Source organism: Amphiura filiformis, chromosome 1 (genome assembly GCF_039555335.1).
Source record: "Amphiura filiformis chromosome 1, Afil_fr2py, whole genome shotgun sequence".
Classification (NCBI taxonomy): Eukaryota; Metazoa; Echinodermata; class Ophiuroidea; order Amphilepidida; family Amphiuridae; genus Amphiura; species Amphiura filiformis.
The window spans coordinates 22835115-22855782 of NC_092628.1; the positions used below are offsets into that span (position 1 = coordinate 22835115).

The 20668-nt window shown below is 35.7% G+C and overlaps 1 protein-coding gene across 3 annotated transcripts in view; it reads left to right on the forward strand.

Annotated features, from left to right (window-relative positions):
* LOC140171366 (kelch-like protein 25) overlaps positions 1-20668 on the forward strand; it is a 171084-nt gene that overhangs the window by 130600 nt on the left and 19816 nt on the right. For 2 of the 3 annotated variants that reach the window (XM_072194721.1, XM_072194644.1), the window contains exon 4: positions 11898-13368. The exons of the other annotated variant lie outside the window; for it this stretch is intronic. In XM_072194721.1, the coding sequence (XP_072050822.1) occupies positions 11898-12914 (1017 nt within the window). In that variant the 3' untranslated portion in view covers positions 12915-13368. Of the gene's footprint in view, positions 1-11897; positions 13369-20668 lie in introns of those variants that run through there. 3 annotated transcript variants of the gene reach the window in all.

Here is a 20668-nt window from a genome sequence, read left to right on the forward strand (position 1 = left end):
ACCTCTCGCACGTCAGTCAAACGCCTTATCGATTGAGCTAACTTGACTGCTAAAAGGTCTGAGGTCATTCTGGACAAGAGATAAATCACTAAACAGAATATCATTAAAGAGATTCATCAAGATTGTCTATTACTATTACTAGAGTTCTCATATAAAATCCAGGTACTTCATATTTCACAACCTGCTTGCTTCTTCACTGAGCTGTATGTATCTACATGTAGTATACTAACACTCGCTATCTTAGCTGTAGTATTGCAGCAGTGTTTCTGCGGCAGTGAAGCCATACACCGCACCAGGGTTCGATTTACTTAAAATAATTTGTGCAGCAAATTTTGGGGAAAACATTACGTAGGTGACGGTCTTATAATAGTAGCATATGTTTACATTGTAAAATATTGCTATACAAGTTTATATTTATGAAGCAGGTTGTCCAAAATGCAGCACCACACAGAGGAACATGTTACTTCACCCTAAAAGATTAAAAGGTCGTAAGTGAAACATCGGGCTGTGTGTATCATCAGGATGTCATCTGAAATCTAATAAGCAAAGATTGTTGGATTTTCTTGAAACTTGGCCAAACTAAGCAATGAAAGACAACATTTTACAAAGTCATTTTAGTTAAATTTCCTTAAAACTTTTGTCAAAATGGAAAGTGCTCAAAGGCAAAAATTTTAAATGATCATCTGGGGTCACCTGATATGAAATAGCTAATAGGCAATACTTTAAAAGGTCATTTGAGTTTAAATAAGAAAAGATAGTTGGATTTCCATGAAAGAACACAACTTTACACAGCCATTTCAAGGTCATGAGCGGTCATCTGAGGTCAAATAAGTAAAAATTGTTAAAATTTTATGGTACTTGATCAAAATAAGTAGCAATGAAAGACAAAATGTTACTACACAGTGTAAACTTTAATGGATTTCCATGAAACTGATTTGAAAATGAGAAGTGTTGAAAATAATTAATTTCACAAGGTCGTCAAGGGATTTGAGGCCAAATTAGTAAAAATATTTCTCATTTTGTGCTGGTCATCAGTGGTCAAAGAGTGGTCAAATGAGTTTGACAGTGACTTCATAACAGGAATTGTTGGTTTAGTATGTACCTTCATATACAATTTGACAGCCAGGGGTATTTGTGTACAAAAGTTGTTTTATAAAATTATTAGGCCTATACCGTACCAAATTTTGTGCTATCATGTTGCACATTTGATTCCGCATATAAGATGTGGCCCTATGGTACAATGTAGTTGACAGTCTTCTGCCTGATGTAAAATGTGAAATTATTAAATGAGATTTCTTGTGAATTTACATGAATTACATCTGAAACAATGAATTCAGGGTAAAGGCATGATTAGAAACAACATGGATGCAGTTACAATCTTACTTAGGATCAGAAAATTAATAGCTTAACCTTAAAAGCTTTTCCAATTTTACACAGAAGTTCAAGTTAAGCGTCTGTTACTAGTTTTAAGACAAAATTCCATTTTCTGTACAATTTTCAGGGACAAGTGATCCTGTCAGATTCTGGAGACTTCATATGCAAAACAAAGTCTGGTTGCTATGTGCTACATCACCTTAGTAACTTCCCTGTCAGATATCCATTTTTGGATCCACCTTTTAAATCCACCATGATTTTTTCAAATCACATGGATAAAGGTGACTTAATATAAATCTGCTTGTTGTTGACAACGAGATATATGCCGCTTGTGGAATCATCGAACATGCAGAGGAGGATGAAACCTGGCTATTTAAAGAAAATGCACCCCAAGATGCACAGATGATGTATGACGATTGGGTGGAAGAGAAGAATTTCTTCAAGTTTAATTTAGAGAGTAATAAATGGACTGTTCTAAAATCAATGAAGACAGTGATGTTAAGCAATTATCTTCACTTGCATAAATTGGGTAATTACTTATGTGCAGTTGGTATTAATTATCAAAACCATAATGAATTTGTTATACAACGTTACAGTTTGGTAAGCAATGAATGGGAAGATTGTGTTCCACTCTCAGGTATAGGTAAACCAATAGCGATTTGGGATCATGCTGTGGTCGAAGGACATATATTGTTCACATGTTTGGAAGGCTCTAATGACACCCCGGATGATATTGAGCCAGAAGTTATCTACATGCTGTATAGTCCTATGTTGAACACTTTCTCTATAGTGCACAATAATAGTAAAGATTGTCAAGTTACTGGCTCCCATATCTTTGTAGACAATACCGGTGTATACTTTGGTATGGTCAAGGAATATCAATTCCAAGATAAAACAAAGGCTAGCGTGTTGAAACTTCACAGGATTGAATGCGAATTTGGCGGTGACACACCTTCTATTACAGTGCAGAAGAAAGCAGACGTGGAGGCATCAGTTCGCAGGTACAAGGCAGATCTGAAAGATCTATGCAGACCATTCTTGACTTTCAACAGATGCAAACTAGAAATGGCAAGAAAAGCTGAGGAAGATTGTCAGTGTCATTCTGATGATGCCAGAAGTAGAGTATCAGCAAGGCTGAATTTTGATGCAGTCTTTGATCTTGAATCTGTCTTCAAATTGTACAATGCCCAAAGCTTGGATAATTGATTTCACCAAGTGATGATTCAGATTCCCAAGCAGCGTGTGATTCCGGCACCAATACAGAAGCAAATTAGATTTCGCCAAGATGATTCAGATTCCTAAGCAGCGAGTGATGTCGGCTTCAATACGAATTGATATTCGATTTGATAACCAGACACTTATTTCAATGTAAAACTAAAACTGAAAACAGCCAATGAATAAAGATATCAAGATTTGTTAGAGTTTCACATGTACTTGTTGGTATCAGGTACGTTTTTGCCCATGTTACTAAAGCAATAGCCTAGCTGTAGTGCATACATGTATGGACACACTGAGTATTTTAAAACTATATAGCAATAGCCTACATAAAACTGTATTGCACATGAACACCTTGAATATTATTGTCAGTACAACAGTTATGATTTAAATGCTCATTAATGTGACTAGTTGTCATTGCAAGGATTTTTACAGGCTGATATTTAGAACTAGTCAATTTAGTTAACAGCCATTACCATTATATTATACATGTTGTGAAAGAATACTTCTATATGAATACCATATACAATAATGAACCTCCAAATAAATTGACTAATATAATGTACATGACTAACCTGTTTGATACCATAAATTGAAACCTAATCACAAAAATGCCCTCCAACTTCTTCCAGACCTTGTTGCTGCAACATGTAGATATCACTTTGTTGTTTCTTTTGTGAGAGAGAAGAATCACCCACCAAACTGAATTCTTGATACAGATTTTCCTGTATGATTTGCTATGTTTATAGCATGCAGGGCTTCTCAGACTTTTATTCCCATCATCCAAATTTCATATGAATAATTTGGCACCACCCACCGCATTATACAAATACGAACGCTGTTACTTTCCAAAACTTATCAGCAGTTTACCTGGCAAAATTTCTGAGTTGTCGCTTTGACCAGCTGCAAGAATGACTTTACCTGGACAAATGGGTGTGAAGTGCTCGAAAATGTGTCATTTTAATCCTACAATGGGTTAAAATTGGGTTACCTGACTTATACAATGGTATCTTGCACTCTAATTCATGTCCCACAACCCCTCTTGAAAGAGGCGGTGACCCCCAAAAGGGTTGTGGCCCACAGTTGGGAACTGCTGGTCTATATAGCATTGCCATATGTACAAGGGTTCTTTTGCTATACTGTATGAACATATATGTTTGCTATGTTAGAAACTAATATAGGGGTTAGACAACATTATCACATTGTTTTGTTGTACAAAACTAAAGTCATGTGACATAGGTGTTGGTATAGCTGATGGCAAAGCTTAGCCATAATTTGAAGCCATTGTGATCAAAATCAAAACCAAGAAGGTTTATTTTTTTCCTTTCAACAACAGTTGAAATTTGTACAAACAATTTGTGGGATGTTGATATATCTGAAACATTGGAATATTGGTTGGAAGTTATGATTGACAAAAGGTTAACTTGATGCTAACTAACTTTGATGCTGACATCAGTGTTACACTTTCTACATTTTCTAAATTGAACTCCCTTCCAATCCATGATGCAAGCAGTTTTCATGCTGGCTAAAATCGAGGTCTCACAAGTTTAAAGTACATGATATTAATTTTACTTGCACAACTGAGAATAGCCTACGTGCCACTTTATTTGTTTATAAAAATATGCTTTTAAAGTAATATTTAATGTTGTTTTTCTTGCTTTGTATTATATTTTGGCATAAATTAAGGTTGATGAATTCTTCTGTTTTACAATTTCCAGGGACAGTTAATCAATGATTGTGGGGACTTCATATGCAAAACAAAGTCTGGTTGCTACAATCTTAATCATCTCAACGATTTCCCCTTCAAATATCCATATTTGAATGAAAATGAAAATTGCTTCACTTACATGGAGCATGTTCATGACAGCAAGAGGATATCGTTGCCTGTGGAACCATAGGTGAACACTTCAGTATTTCAGGAGCATGCACCTAGAGATGTACTGCTGATGCATAAACGATGGGTAGAGGAGAAGAATTTCTTTAAGTTTGATTTGGAGAGTAATGAATGGACTGTGCAAAAACCAATGAAGACAGTGGTGAGAAGTGGTACTCTTGACTTATATAGGTTGAGTGATTACATATATGCAGTTGGAAATGATGAAAATGGTGACTGTTTAAATACAACGTTACAGTCTGATCAGTAACGAATGGGATGAATGTGTTCCAGTTTCGGTCCCGGGGAACTTAAGTGTTGAGGAGCATGCTGTAGTTGAAGGGCATATTTTGTTAAAAGCCCATAACATGGACTACTCAGACAATAAAGCTGTATACCTGCTGTATAATGTCACATCTAATGCAATATCTCCAGTGCGCAACAACAGCAAAAATTGTGTGTTTGATGACCCATATATAGAGTTTGAAGTTGATGATGATGATGCAGGGATGTGTTACTTACAGCGTCACATGGTCCATTGTGGAGTCAGGTTCTGGCAACTTTACAGGATTATTTGTGACTTTGACAATGACATACCATCTATTACCATCCAAGCAAAACCAGATGTGTTTGCCACACCTTCTATTAAACTTAAAGTACAGAAGAAAGTAGACGTGGAGGCATCTTTTCGTAGGTACAAGGCAGATCCGAAAGATCTATGCAGACCATTCTTGACTTTCAACAGACGCAAACTAAAAATGGCAAGAAAAGCTGAGGAAGATTGTCAATGTCATTCTGATGATACCAGAAGTAGAGTGTTAGCAAGGCAGAATTTTGATGCAGTCTTTGATCTTGAATCTGTCTTCAAATTGTACAATGCCCAAAGCTTGGATAATTGATTTCACCACTGATGATTCAGATTCCCAAGCAGCGTGTGATTCCGGCATCAATACAGAAGTAAATCAGATTTCGCCAAGATGATTCAGATTCCTAAGCAGCAAGTGATTTCGGCTTCAATCCAAATTGCTATTTAATTGTATAACCAGACACTTATTTCAATGTGCAACTGAAAATAGACTTTAGGTGTATATTATGCAAGAAACAGCTAATGAATAAAGATATCAAGCATTGTTAGAGTTTCACATGTGCTTGTTGGTATCAGGTACTTTTTTGCCCATGTTACTAAAGCAATAGCCTAGCTGTAGTGCATTAGTATTTTAAAACTATATAACAATAGCATACATAAAACTGTATTGCACATGAACACCTTGAATATTATTGTCAGTACAACAGTTATGATTTAAATGCTCATTAATGTGACTATAGTTGTCATTGCAAGGATTTTTACAGGCTGATATTGAAAACTGGTAGATTTAGTTTACCTGCCATTCTACCATACAATAATGAACCTCCAAATAAATTTGACTAATACATGACTTACCTGCTTGATACCATAAATTGAAACCTAATCACAAAAATGCCATCCAACTTCTTCCAAACCTTGTTACTGCAACATGTATGTAGAGAGAAAAAACACCCACTAAACTGAATCCTTGATACAGATATTTCCTGTATGATTGGCTATACGTATGTATCTATAGCAGGGCTTCTCAGACTTTTTTCCCCAAGACCCAAATTTCATAAGAAAAATTTGCCACAACCCACTGCATAATACAAATATAAATGCTGGTACTTTCCAAAATTTATCAGCAGGATACCGGGCAAAAGTGCTCTAAAATGTGTAATTTTTATGCTAAAAGGGGTCAAAATTGGGGTGCATGACTTTTACAATGGTTCCCTGCACTCAACATGTATTTGTACAAGGGTTGGTTTGTAATACATTGTACATAAACATGTGATTGCTATGTTAGAGACTAACATAGGGGTTAGACAACATTAATTGAACATATTGTTTTGTTGTACATATGACATCGGTGTTGATGGCAAAGCTTAGCCATAATTTGAAGCCATGTGATCAAAACCAAAACCAAGAAGTTGGTTTTTTTCCCTTTCAACAACTCCAATTGAAATTTGTAAGAACTATTTTTGGGATGTTGATGTATCTGAAATATTGGTTGGCTGTCTTGATTGAAACAATAGGGTAACTTGCTTCTAACTAACTTTGATGCTGACATCAGTTTTACACTTTCTACGCTTTATAAATTGAACTCCCTTCCAATCCATGATCCAGGCAGTTTTCATGCTGGCTAAGATCTACAATCCCCGAAAAATGTCCTTGAAACGCTTTAGGCATCTTGAATGAAATCAAAAGTGTATTTTTAATGTGGATAAAAATGTTCAATATTTGGAATTAGAAGAAAGCTGGGCCATCAATTAACACTTTTCCTTCCCCACCCCCCATCATTCAATGTTGCGACACTTTGGAGACACGCTGAACACATTTGCACGTTTCAACATTGCACGGGGAGTGGGGGACTTATTTTCCCTAAAGGCGCTTTAATGTTTCAAGACATATTTCGGGATTGTATGAGGCAATCGCTAAAATTAACATCTGATTTTAAACTTTTGGCTGTAACTTTAAAACTACTTGATAGAATTACTCCAAATTTTCAATGAATATTAGTTAATGCATAAGCTATGATGTGGATATAAAATAAAACAACTTATTGTATCAATTTTGACTATATCGCCCTGCACTACAAGCAGGTTGCACCCATCACCTGTGTATGTCTACAATCATAGATTGAATACAATAGCGCTCTTTTCAAACATTACTAATCTTACAGATGTGAGTGATCAGCATGATATAGTTCAGTGGATATGTATCGCGTGAACGCTGCAGTGCAGGGCAATATAGTCAAAAAACGACCTTTTTCACCTTTTTTCAGATCAACGCCCTGCCCCAAAGCAAAAAAACAAAACAAAAAAAAACCGAACCAATAAAAAAATCGCATTAGTACGCTCATGAAGTAGGCCTACTCATGCAGAAATATCGTTAAAATTGATCATTTTATTTGCGTGAAATGGTAAAGTGCGATTGTAAATCGTCCCATTGAATCACATAGTGATTTGACGGTTTACCATAGTCTAATACTGAATATTAATACAAGGAGTTTCTTTAATTTAGAAATGGTAAACCGTTGACAAAATTCATAATTTAGGCCGATTTGGTGTCAACTTTTATTTGGAAAGTGTTTTGTTTGAAAGCTTGTTCAAAACTACATCTAATTTTACTATTTTACGTTTTGTTAGCTCTAACATTATTTACATTTTACTGATTTTAGCCAATGTAAATCGTCTGTCGAGATTTACCATTTTCATAATCACGAGAATGCAATGCGCACCCATATATCACGGCACCCGTAATTATTTCAACATGACAGCGTGGTGTAATGGACAGTACTTCAGACGGTGAAACGAAAGGCTAGTGGTTCGAGCCCCAACAGTTTCACTTTTTTTTCTTCTTTTTTTTGTGTGTGACTTATTCAAACCAGTAAACTTTTCTTCTATATTCATGACAATTGACATTGTGAAACACGAAAATAAGTTTTAAAACCCTAATTTATCTATGGCATGATAATTGATTGTTTTTTAATTGTAATAAAGACACACATAGATCCGGACATCTTTAAATGTCATGAATATGGGCAATATAGCAATTGTCAGATAGGAGTTCGTGATCACAGTCTTTATTTAACACGCCACGCCGGTAGATGTCGTTGTTAAGCAGTGTTTGAGTTGTTGGTGGTGGTGGGAGGGGGGAGGTAATAGACAGTCGATAACCGACAATCAATGATCAATTAATTGTCAATATTCAATTAAATTCTAAAACCTAACACGGAAATGATGATCACAGACTCTCATGTTCAATCGCAGTCGCTAAGGATGATTAGGGGGGTTATATTTGTGTGGTTGAGGGTGGTGGAGGAAAATCGATAATCGATTATCGTGTAACCCCCCTCCCCCACACACCCCCACGTCAAGTTTCATACGTTTTCATAAGTATTTACTTATAGAGTGCTTGCACATAAGGTCATTAGTTCAAATCATCTCCTCTATAGGCACGCTCCAGAAGATATGCAAATGGATGCAGTACAAAAGAATTATTTGACCACTATCTAAATAAAAGATTAGTTGTTTTATTTTGTGCCCACATCATAGCCTATCTATTAATAAATAGTCATGGAAATTTTTTCACGCGGTACCTATGCATTGAACTATATCATGCTGATCACTCACATCTGTAAGATTAGTATGTATGAAAAGAGCGCTATTGTATTCAATCTATGATTGTAGACATACACAGGTGATGGGTGCAACCTGCTTGTAGTGCAGGGCGATATAGTCAAAATTGATACAATTAGTTGTTTTATTTTATATCCACATCATAGCTTATGCACTAACTAATATTCATTGAAAATTTGGAGTGATTCTTTCAAGTAGTTTTAAAGTTATAGCCAAAAGATTAAAATCAGATGTTAATTTTAGCGATTGCCTCAGACAATCCCGAAAAATGTCCTTGAAACGCTTTAGCCATCTTGAATGAAATCAAAAGTGTATATTTAATGTGGATAAAAATGTTCAATATTTGGAATTAGAAGAAAGCTGGGCCATCAATTAACACTTTTCCTTCCCCACCCCCATCATTCAATGTTGCGACACTTTGGAGACACGCTGAACACATTTGCACGTTTCAACATTGCACGGGGGAGTGGGGGGACTTATTTTCCCCTAAAGACGCTTTAATGTTTCAAGACATATTTCGGGGATTGTAGGTCTTACAAGTTTAAAGTACATGATATTAATTTTACTTGCAAAACTGAGAATAGCCTACTTGCCGCTTTATTTGTTTATAAAAAATATGCTTTTAAAGTAATAGTAATAATGTTGTTTTTCTTGCTTTTTATTATACTTTGGTATAAATTAAGGTTGATGAGTTCTTCTGTTTTACAATTTCCAGGGAGAATTAATCAATTCCTGTGGGGACTTCTTATGCAAAACAAAGTCTGGCTGCTACAATCTTAATCATCTCAACGATTTCCCCTTCAAATATCCATATTTGAATGAAAATGAAAATTGCTTCAATTACATGGAGCATGTTCATGACAGCAAGGGGATATACGTTGCCTGTGGAACCATAGGTGAACACTTCGTATTTCAGGAGCATGCACCTAGAGATGTACTGCTGATGCATAAACGATGGGTAGAGGAGAAGAATTTCTTTAAGTTTGATTTGGAGTGTAATGAATGGACTGTGCAAAAACCAATGAAGATAGTGGTGAGAAGTGCTACTCTTGACTTATATAGGTTGAGTGATTACATATATGCAGTTGGAAATGATGAGAGTGATGACTGTTTCGTTCAACGTTACAGTCTGATCAGTAACGAATGGGATGAATGTGTTCCAGTTTCGGTCCCGGGGAACTTAAGTGTTGAGGAGCATGCTGTAGTTGAAGGGCATATTTTGTTAAAAGCCCATGACAGGGACTACCCAGGCAATCAAGCTGTATACCTGCTGTATAATGTCACATCTAATGCAGTGTTTCCAGTGCGCAACAACAGCAAAAATTGTGTGTTTGATGACCCATATATAGAGTTTGAAGTTGATGATAATGATGCAGGGAAATGTTACTTACAACGTCACATGATCCATCGTGGAGTCAGGTTCATGCAACTTTACAGGATTATTTGTGACTTTGACAATGACATACCATCTATTACCATCCAAGAGAAACCAGATGTGGAGGTATCAGTTGGTAGGTACCAGGTAGATCAGAATGAACCACGCAGACCACTCTTATCTTTCAACCGACGTAAGCTAAGAATGGCAAGGAAAGCTAAGGAACATTGTGGTTGCCATACAGGAAGCAAGTTTTATCTTGAACCTGCCTTGATAAGGAATGCAATTTTGCAAGCTAATGCTGAAGTCGAATCTGTCGGATCCAATTCAGCTTCAGATGCACTAGATAACTAAATGATTGATATTAAAGTTTATTCGATATATAAAATAATGAGGCAGACATAAGCTGTATTGATATAGAATGACATGCACTTGGGCATGGCACAAATCTTAAGTGAATTTACGCGAGCATATGTTGGGACTTTGTTGATGTGCGCAGTTACAAAAACCAAATAATTTATGCCAAATATAAGCCGAACAACTGACATTGCCAAAATTGAAGTAAAATCTTGATGCAAATTGTACGAGGGGGCAATGAGGTGTTTACTGACATTTTATACAGAGTGATTGAATTGAGTTTGGATTAACCTTTCCAACATTGTATTGAATTTGTATACGATGTTTGTTTAGTGTCTGTCTCATTGACACAAGAGGTTCAATACCACTAATTATGTCTTACCAAAGATTATCAAAAAACATGTTTTTTGATGATCTATGGTATTTACACAGGTTTCAATGAGAAAATGGCTCATTTTGGGTGGAATTTTCTCATATTCAGAACTCGCACAGTTAAATGCCACTAATATCAGGTGAAACTATATATGATTTAGATGCCAAATGATCCAAAACTCAACATAGGTTGACCTGAGACTTTTCTTTTTTTAACGTACTGAATCGTAAACACCTTAAAATGGCAGTGCCCGGGGGCAGTGCGCTCTTAAGCTAAAGTTACAATATGATAGGGCAAATATTTACTAAAAACCGAAGCTCTGCGTATGAATTTTGGTACTGTTCCAACAAAAATGTCATAATGAGAGAAAATATACCATTTTGAAGCATCAAAACCTAAAAAGTACTTTTTTGGCTATACATGTATATAACTTGATCAATTTCAGTGATTTTAATGCAGTCTTTTCAGATGTCATGCAAACAAATAGTTACTTGTCATATTTCCATGTATCGCTCAGGCCTATTAGTGGTATGTAACCAAGACATCTTGCAAAGTCTGAATAATCTCCTATTAATCGACAGCGACAGCTTGTTATATTCAATTAATTTCTTACTTTGTAGGGTAGTAGAGTATGATGACCTCTTGTGCTGTATAGTTTTGTGTCAGTTTATTTGCATATTTATGAATATGAATTTATAAAATGGCTTAGTTGCATATTAAAATGCTGATTTTGGTATCAGATGAAAGCTCATATTTTTCTCATAAGCAATGGATATTATTATTGTCAGTACAACAGTTATGATAAATGCTTATTAATGTGACTATAGTTGTCATTGCAAGGATTTTACAGGTTGATATTGAGAACTAGTAGGTTTAGTTAACTGCCATTACTATTTTATTATACATGTTGTGAAAGAATACTTCTAAATGTATACCATATAATAATGAACCTCCAAATAAATTTGACTAATACACGACATACCTGCTTGAGCTTGATACCATAACTTGAAATTTAATTTCTTTATATACTTTTGTAGTAATATTAATATTGTTCTCTTGCTAGCTGTGTAATTTATATTATATTTTAATGAAAATTAAGGCTGATGACTTCTTCTGTTTTCCAGGGACAATTGACCAATTCCTGTGGGGACTTGTTTTGCAAAACAAAGTCTGGTTGCTACTATCTTAATCATCTCAACGATTTCCCCTACAAATATCCATATTTGGTTCAAAATGATAATGGCTTCAGTTACACGGCTTTGGTTTATGACAGCAAGACGATATATGTTGCCTGTGGAACCATAGATGATGACAACACGCATTGCATGTTTAATGAGGATGCACCTATAGATGTACAGCTGAGGCATAAAAGATGGTTAGGAGAGAAGAATTTCTTCAAGTTTGATTTGGAGAGTAATGAATGGACTGTGCAAAAACCAATGAAGACAGTGATGACAAGTGCATTTCTTGACTTATATAGGTTGAGTGATTACATATATGCAGTTGGGGAGGATGAGAGTGGTGACAGTTTTGTACAACGTTACAGCCTGGTCAATAACGAATGGGACAGATGTGTTCCAGTGTCTGTCCCTGGGAGGTTAATAGATGTTAATGACCATGTTCTAGTCAAAGGACATATTTTGTTTAAATGCCATGTCAAGGATCACCCTGGTGATAGGGTATATGTGCTGTATAGTGTCACAGACAATGCAATATATCCAGTGCGCAACAACAGAAAAAATTGTGTTTTTGATGACCTAGATTTTGCATTTGAAGTTGATGATGGGGGGATATGTTTCTTCAGGCGTTACATGCGCATTCGAGAAGAATGTTTATGGCTACTTCACAGGGTTATATGTGATTTTGACAACAGCGTACCATCTATTACTGTTGAAACGAAAGCAGACGTGGAGGCATCGGTTAGGTGGAACCAAGAAGATCAGAAAGAACCACACAGACCATTCTTATCTTTCAACAGGCGTAAGCTAAGAATGGCAAGGAAGGCTGAGGAACATTGTTTGTGTCATACAGGAAGAAGTCAGTTACATGTTGAACCTACCTTGATCACAATTCTGCAAGCTAATGCTGAAGTCGACTCTGTTGCATCCAATTTGCCTTCAGACACACTTTTTAACAGTTGATGATATCTGATGTTAGGAAGCTGACATTGCACATTGAAGTATAATTTTGGTGCAATTCAAACAAGGTGGTCAATGAAGTATGAAAAACAAGGCATTTAATATTAATAGTTAATTTTGGTTTAACGTTTTCCAACATTGTATTGAATTTACATACAATGTTTGTGTACCAACTGTCTCATGACATATCTTAGAAAGTAAGGTTATCTGAATAATCTATTAATCGACAGCTTACATGCAATAACTGATGAACTTCTAACTCGGTAGGGTAATAGATTACATGATGATCTTTTGTGCTGTATAGTTTTGTCTCATGTTATTTGCATATTTTTGTATCATTTGCATATTATTTGTATACTATGGTAATTGGTAAGCCGTGCCTTAAAATTGAAAAAGCATCCGTTCTTTAAACTAGTTCTTTTGAACTTAATGTAGATATCACCACTGATGATTCAAGTCAGGCCCTCGAAATCCGCGGTAACGCGGCCGCGCCGTTCCCAGAAAAAAAATTGGAGGTCACAGAAAAAAAAAAATTGGTAAAAAATAAAAATTCTAAGTTTTTTGAAATATTTTCCTACCCACCCACAAACCTTACTGCATGTATTCAAACCACCCAAGCCCAACTAACCTTTAACATAACCCAAAACCCTTGCCCTTACCCCCAAAAGGGAATTAGGTATTGATTTCACCTGAAAATGACAGAAATCTGACCTATAGTTAATGTTTTTAAATGCATTGCATGAATGTGTTTATAACGTTTTAATTACTTTAAATTTGCTTCATTTCAATTTTCATGGAAATTGTTATTTTTATTGCTAACAAAATAAAAGAGAAACCTTTCACATAATTTTGGAAATTTGAAAAAATTTCTAAAATTTTGGAAATACAAAAAAGAAACATTTAAGTGCAAAAGCTTTTTTTCTTCTGGGTAAGAACTTTTTTCTTACATGCAACAGCTTTTTTATTGCAGGGTAGAAATTTGATAAATAGGTCATCATATACAAAGTGCATGCATGGACCTCAAATTTCTAACCTGCAAGCAAAAGGCGGTTGCATGCAAGAAACAAATTCTTACCCAGAAGAAAAAAGCTTATGCACTGAAATGTACTTTTTTTGTATTTTCTGAATTTTAGATTTTTTTTTTAATTTCCAAAATTATGTGAAAGGTTTCTCCTTCCTATAATAAGCCATAAAAATAGCTATTTTGATGAGATGAGGCTAAATAAAGTAAATGAAACTTTATATTCATGCATTTAATATATATACTAAACATGCTATACATGTAGGTCCGATTTTGGGGTGAAATCAATTTCACCCCTACTTCTCTTTTGGGGGTTGGGCAAGGGTGTTACTGTTTATAATAGGCTTGGTTGGGTTTGTATATTTATAGTAAGGTTTGTGAGATGGGCTAGAGTTTGTGTAAGGCCAGGAAAAACATGTTATTAAAATTTATGCTATAATATGATAATTACTTGACCATGTCGGGAATGAATCCCACAAGATAATTATGAAGATGAGGAAGTCCAACACTCAACTCTTGTTCATTGTTGTATTGTAGAGCGTAAAATGTAGCGTATTTTATGTTACTCTTATCATACAATGCATTCTTCATGCACATTTATTACCACCCCCCCCCCTGCATGGGGGCCCCTCCCACATACCCGAAGAGGGGGGTGTCAAAAATTTTATGAATCATTGTTTTTATATTGTGCATTATATATCAATTTCAGCCATGTAAGCCATGTTATTAGGCAAAGAAAAAACTTTGAAGAATGTGTCTCATGTACAAAAGTATAGGAAACTGAATAATTAAAACCACTTTTTTAGGACGAAGGAAGCATTTTTTTCAAAAATGTATGAAACATGCCAAGAATTACTTTAACATAGATATATGCATTTTTTATGTCAATGGCCTCTTTTGGGGTGCTAAAATCGCCAGGGCTCGACCCCTGCGGAGGGCTCTGCCCCCTCGGCGCCAGCAGGAGCTCTGCCTCCTCGACCCACATGGATAATATTTCAGAGTTTTTTTTTTTATCAAAGCCCACTCTCATGCCTGAATTAGAGCCTCAGAATGGTGATTTCTTACTTTAAAAAGTCTAAAATCCATGAGCTTTTTAGGCCTTTTGAGCCCCTGGACCCCAACCGTTAAGGGTGAGCGACAAGGCGCTCGCGAATTTCACAGAAAATTTAAAGCAACATAGTTTAAGTTCCCAGACAGGAAATATTTTTCCTATGCCCTGATTCAAGTAGCGTTTGATTCCAGTTTCAATACAGATTTATATTTGATTTGATAAGCTGACACTTATTTCAACGTACACTATAAAAATAGACTTTTGGTGAGTTAATGCTCTGCGTGCTAGCCATAGGCTTACAAAATAGTTTTGAGATATTTTCTCAAAATATCAACAGTTATCGCAAGAACAACATAACCATTTCTAGACATATTTGTACTCATTTTAATGCATTTTTCATGCTTATTCCAAATATGGTCATGAAAATTTACAATTCTGAAATTTTTGAATTTTAAGTAAAAATTAAATTGAAACTTGTCGTCTGCATTCGACACCCGCTTGGGAGAAAGTTAATTTCAAGGGTCTATGGATAAATGAAACTAGGTATAGTTGCACATTTTCTTGTTGGTATCAGTTAATTTTTGTGCAGTATTATATTGTAACCATAGCAATTACCCTATACTCAAGATTTCAATTGAATGAACACAGTTTTCAACATCTGATCCAACCGTGATCGTATATGCATGGCATGGTTGAATTCACTTTCGCGTTGTGCATACACAGTCCCCCACATGCTGGCGTACATCGCGCAGTGTACGCAAAAACTCATCACGCTATGTCAGGCTGTGTTCATTCAATTGAAATTTCTAGTATATTTGTATTGCATATAATGAACACCTTGAATATTATTGTCAGTAATGATAAATGCTTATAATGTGACTACAGTTTGATGAGCTCGTAATTGGCGGGAATCTTTAGGCTTTTACCACTATATGCTGAAAAGTAGACTTGTATGTTTAAAATGTTAAGAGTGATATATAGTTGACCTGTCTGGTCTATTTGCATGAAAGTAGACCAAGTATAGGACTTTGAATTAATAATTTGTAATGCTTCAAGCAAGATTTCAGAAGACAATTCTCAAAATAAAATATATTGATATTAATCTGTGATGTTAAAACTTACAAGGTCCACTGATTACGAGCTGATCAAACTATATAGGCCTGGTCATTGTAAGGATTTCTACAGACTGATGTTAATGAACTAGTAGATTAAGGGAGGATTTCGTGATCCTAGCATCCTCTTTTATGACATTTTTCAGTAGATATCCACGAAAAAAGCTTATTTCCAAAATTTCAGTTGATTCCGATTTTGCGTTTGCGAGTTATGCATGATTATGTGTATTACACTGCTCCATAGACAATGTGTTGTAATTTCGTTCTGGTGCACCAGAACGAAATTCAAATTTGGCGATATTTTTGCTAAACGAAATAATCTGCAAGAAATATTTGGTACATAAACATTATGTAGCCAGAGGTATCCAGTGGTGTAAAAATCTCAACTTTTTTGGGAAAAGTGGGGGATGAGGCTGTGGATCACGAAATGCCCTTTAAATTTACCTGCCATTATACATGTATTATAATATAGCCTACATTTTGTGAAAGAATATTTGTAAAACCTACAATAATGAATCTCCAAATAAATTTTACCAAACATCACAAAAAATGCCCACCAACTTCGTCCAAACCCTTGTTGTTGCAACATGTAGGTACAATGTAACCAGTGGCGTACCTGGGGGACTTTCCTCACAGATATTTTCAGGGGACCGCATAAAGAGTAAAATGTCATTAAAATGGTTGAGAGTGGGACAAACAATTTATAAATGGGGACGATAATTTGGCTTATACATACAACGGCTTTGCCCTCCACTCTAAAAGGCTGGCTCCGGGAGGTGGCTACACTGCTGTAAACAATAAATTTAGACATGCAGATGTCACTTTGTTGTTGGTTTTTGAGAGAGAAAAATCACACACCATAACAGTACAAACTGAATCCTTGAGAGAATCAGTTATTTCCTGTATGATTTGATGTCTATATAGTATTGCCATATAATGTACAATGATTGGTTTGTTATGACTAACATCAGGGTTAGACAACATTAATCAAACATTGTTTTGTTGTACAAAATCAAAGTCATGCTACAAAGGTGTTGAAAGAGCTACATTGTACTGGCAAAGCTTACCCACAACAATTTGAAACCACATGATCAAAACTAAGAACTTGAAAAGGCCCATTGTGTGTACTCTTAAGAAAATTAGCTTAAAGTGGATCAACATGTTGTAGATGTTCTTCTTTTCAACAAATTGGATTAAAATAACAACCAAACTTTTGTTTGATATTGTTTGGAAGTCATGATTGAAACAAATGGTTAACTTGCTACTAAGGGCTCATATTGAAATACCCTACCACGCTTTCACACAGAAAGAAGGCAGGATTCCCCTCGCTAAGCACGCGCCTCAGGAAAGCTCGGTCATAAAACGGATTATAAAGATGGATTATATGCATCATTGATACACCCTGCCTTTTGAAGTGGTCCATGACGAATGGGAAGAAAACAAACTGACTATGGCTCATCATACAACCCAGGAAAGTGCGCTCCTAATTTAAGTGGCTAATTGCAGTGTTATAATCACACAGGATTTTAACAAAAGAAGGCTAGCATAGGAAAGCTGCAGGATGGCGCTTACACCTTCCTGTGTAAGGGAATTTCAATATGAGCCCTAACTTTGATGCTGACATGAGTTTTACACTTGAACTTCCTTCCAATGATCCAAGCAGTTTTCACGCTCACTAAGATCTAGGCCTTCATAAGCCGGGTTTATAGTACATATATATATATGATATTAATATTACTTGAACAAGATTATCCAACTTACCATTTATTGCTTTTTAATTGATTTTAATAATGTTCCTTTGCTGGTTACGGTTTGCTATCTCTAAGGTTCGCTATCTCTAAGGTTCGTTATCACTAATTACGAAAAGGTCCGCTATACCTAAGGTTCGATATCACTAATTTTGAAAAAGGTTCGGTATTTCTAAGGTTCGATATCACTAATTTTAAATAAGGTTCGCTATCTCTAATTTTAAATAAGGTCCGCTATCACTAATTTATTGAAGGTTCGCTATCTCTAAGGTTTGCTATCACTAATTTAAAATAAGGTCCGCTATCTCTAATTTTAACAATCCCGGTATCGATATCACTAATTTTAAATAAGGTTCGCTATCTCTAATTTTAAATAAGGTCCGCTATCTATAAGGTTCGCTATCTCTAAGGTTCGCTATCTCTAAGGTTCGCTATCACTAATTTCAAATAAGGTTAGCTATCTCTAATTTTAAATAAGGTTCGCTATCTCTAATTTTAAATAAGGTTCCCTATTTTTATTTTCAAATAAGGTTCGCTATAGCGGTCCTTATTTAAAATTAGAGATAACGGACCTTATTTGAAATTAGAGATAGCGGACCTTATTTAAAATTAGAGATAGTGGACCTTATTTAAGATTAGTGATAACGAACCTTAGGTATAGCGAACCTTAATCAAAATTAGTGATAACGAACCTTAGAGATAGCGAACCTTAATTAATTAGGGATAGCGAACCTTAAACAAAATTAGTGATAGCGACCCTAAGGGATAGCGGACCTTTATTGGAATTAGTGATAACGAACCTTAGAGATAGCGAACCTTCAATAAATTAGTGATAGCGGACCTTATTTTAAATTAGTGATAGCGAACCTTATTTAAAATTAGTGATATCGGACCTTAGAAATAGCAAACCTTATTCTAAATTAGTGATATCGAACCTTAGAAGTAGCGGACCTTTTTTTAGGTATAGCGAACCTTTTTCTCTATTAGAGATAGCGGGATTCTGATCTCCATAGACTTTACACGTTAGTGATAGCGAACCTTAGAGATAGCGAACCTTAGAGATAGCGGACCTTAGAGATAGCGGGATGTCACCCCTTTGCTTGCTATGTAGTATTTATTATAAAGCTGATGACTGCTTTTGTTTTACAATTTCCAGGCACAATTAACCAGATACGGTGTGAAATTCTTTTGCAAAACAAATTCTGGTTGCTACGAGCTGAATCACCTCAACAATTTCCCCTACAAATATCCATATTTTTATGAATATGAAAATGGCTTCAGTTACATGGCGATGGTTTATGACAGCAAAGGGATATACGCTGCTTTTGGAACCACAGATGATGGCGTATTTCATGAGGATGCACCTATAATAGATGTACAACGGAGGCATAAAAGATGGTTATGTGAGAAGAATTTCTTCAAGTTTGATTTGGAGAGTAATGAATGGACTGTGCAAAAACCAATGAAGACAGTGATGACAAGTGCTTTTCTTGACTTATATAGATTGAGTGATTACATATATGCAGTTGGGGATAATGGGAACGATGACTGTTTCGTACAACGTTACAGTCTGGTCAGTAATGAATGGGATGAATGTGTTCCAGTGTCAGTCCCAGGGAGATTAGTAAGTGTTGAGGACCATTTTGTAGTCAAAGAACATATTTTGTTTAAATGCCGTGACAAGGACTACCCTGGCTATAGAGTTGCATACCTGCTGTATAGTCCCACGGCTAATGCAATATATCCAGTGCGCAACAACAGCAAAACTTGTGTGTATGACCTAGATTTTGAGTTTGAAGTTGATGATGGGGGGATATGTTACTTCAGGCAATACATGGTCCATCGTGAAGGCAGTTTCCGGCAACTTCACAGGGTTATTTATGACTTTGACAATGACATACCATCTATTACCATCCAAGGGAAACCAGACGTGGAGGCATCAGTTGCTAGATACCAGGTAGATGAGAAAGAACCACACAGACCATTCTTATCTTTCAACAAACGTAAGCTAAGAATGGCGAGGAAAGCTGATGAAGATTGTGATTGTCATACAGAAAGAAGAAGCCATCTTGATCCTGCGTTGATAAGGAATGCTATTCTGCAAGCTAATGCTGAAGTCGACTCTGGCGGAATCAGTTCAGATTCAGATGCAATAGATAATCATTACTAGATAGCTAAATGATTGATGACATATCTAATATTAAAGTTTATTTGGCTTATAAAATAATGTGGCAGACATAAACTATATTGATTTAATACACACCTATGACGTCGCGCTATTGTTTTACCGCTCCATTATTTTCCACGAATGGAGCGATGATCACAATAACACGCCATTCGTAAATGCCTTTCTCTTTTCTCTGAGAAGCAACTTCTTTTCAGGGAAAAAGTACTGGCATTTACGAATGTAGTGTTAATAACAATTGCACTTTCGTAAAGCAAGTATTTGCGAAAAGTGCAGTATTGTTATCATCACTTCATTCATGCAAAACAATGATACGAAAAACAACAAGACAATGATTTTCATTAATACAATAAATTAAGGAAGCGGATAGCAACATTTGCATACTATTGTTACGGGACCTGAAAGCACATCAGACATATCGAATAGCATTCCTTCTGATATCAAATAATTTTGATTTTGTGAAATTCGCGATACTACTAATACACATTTTATAGCAAATTATTAGTCCTCGAAGTAAACTTTATAAATCTAATGACATGTAGGCCTAATTAAACTGTATGTAGCTGGGATGAAAAGCCGACCATGAATTGAAAATTTTGAACTGTCATATTGAACATAAACATTTTTCCAAAAATACCTA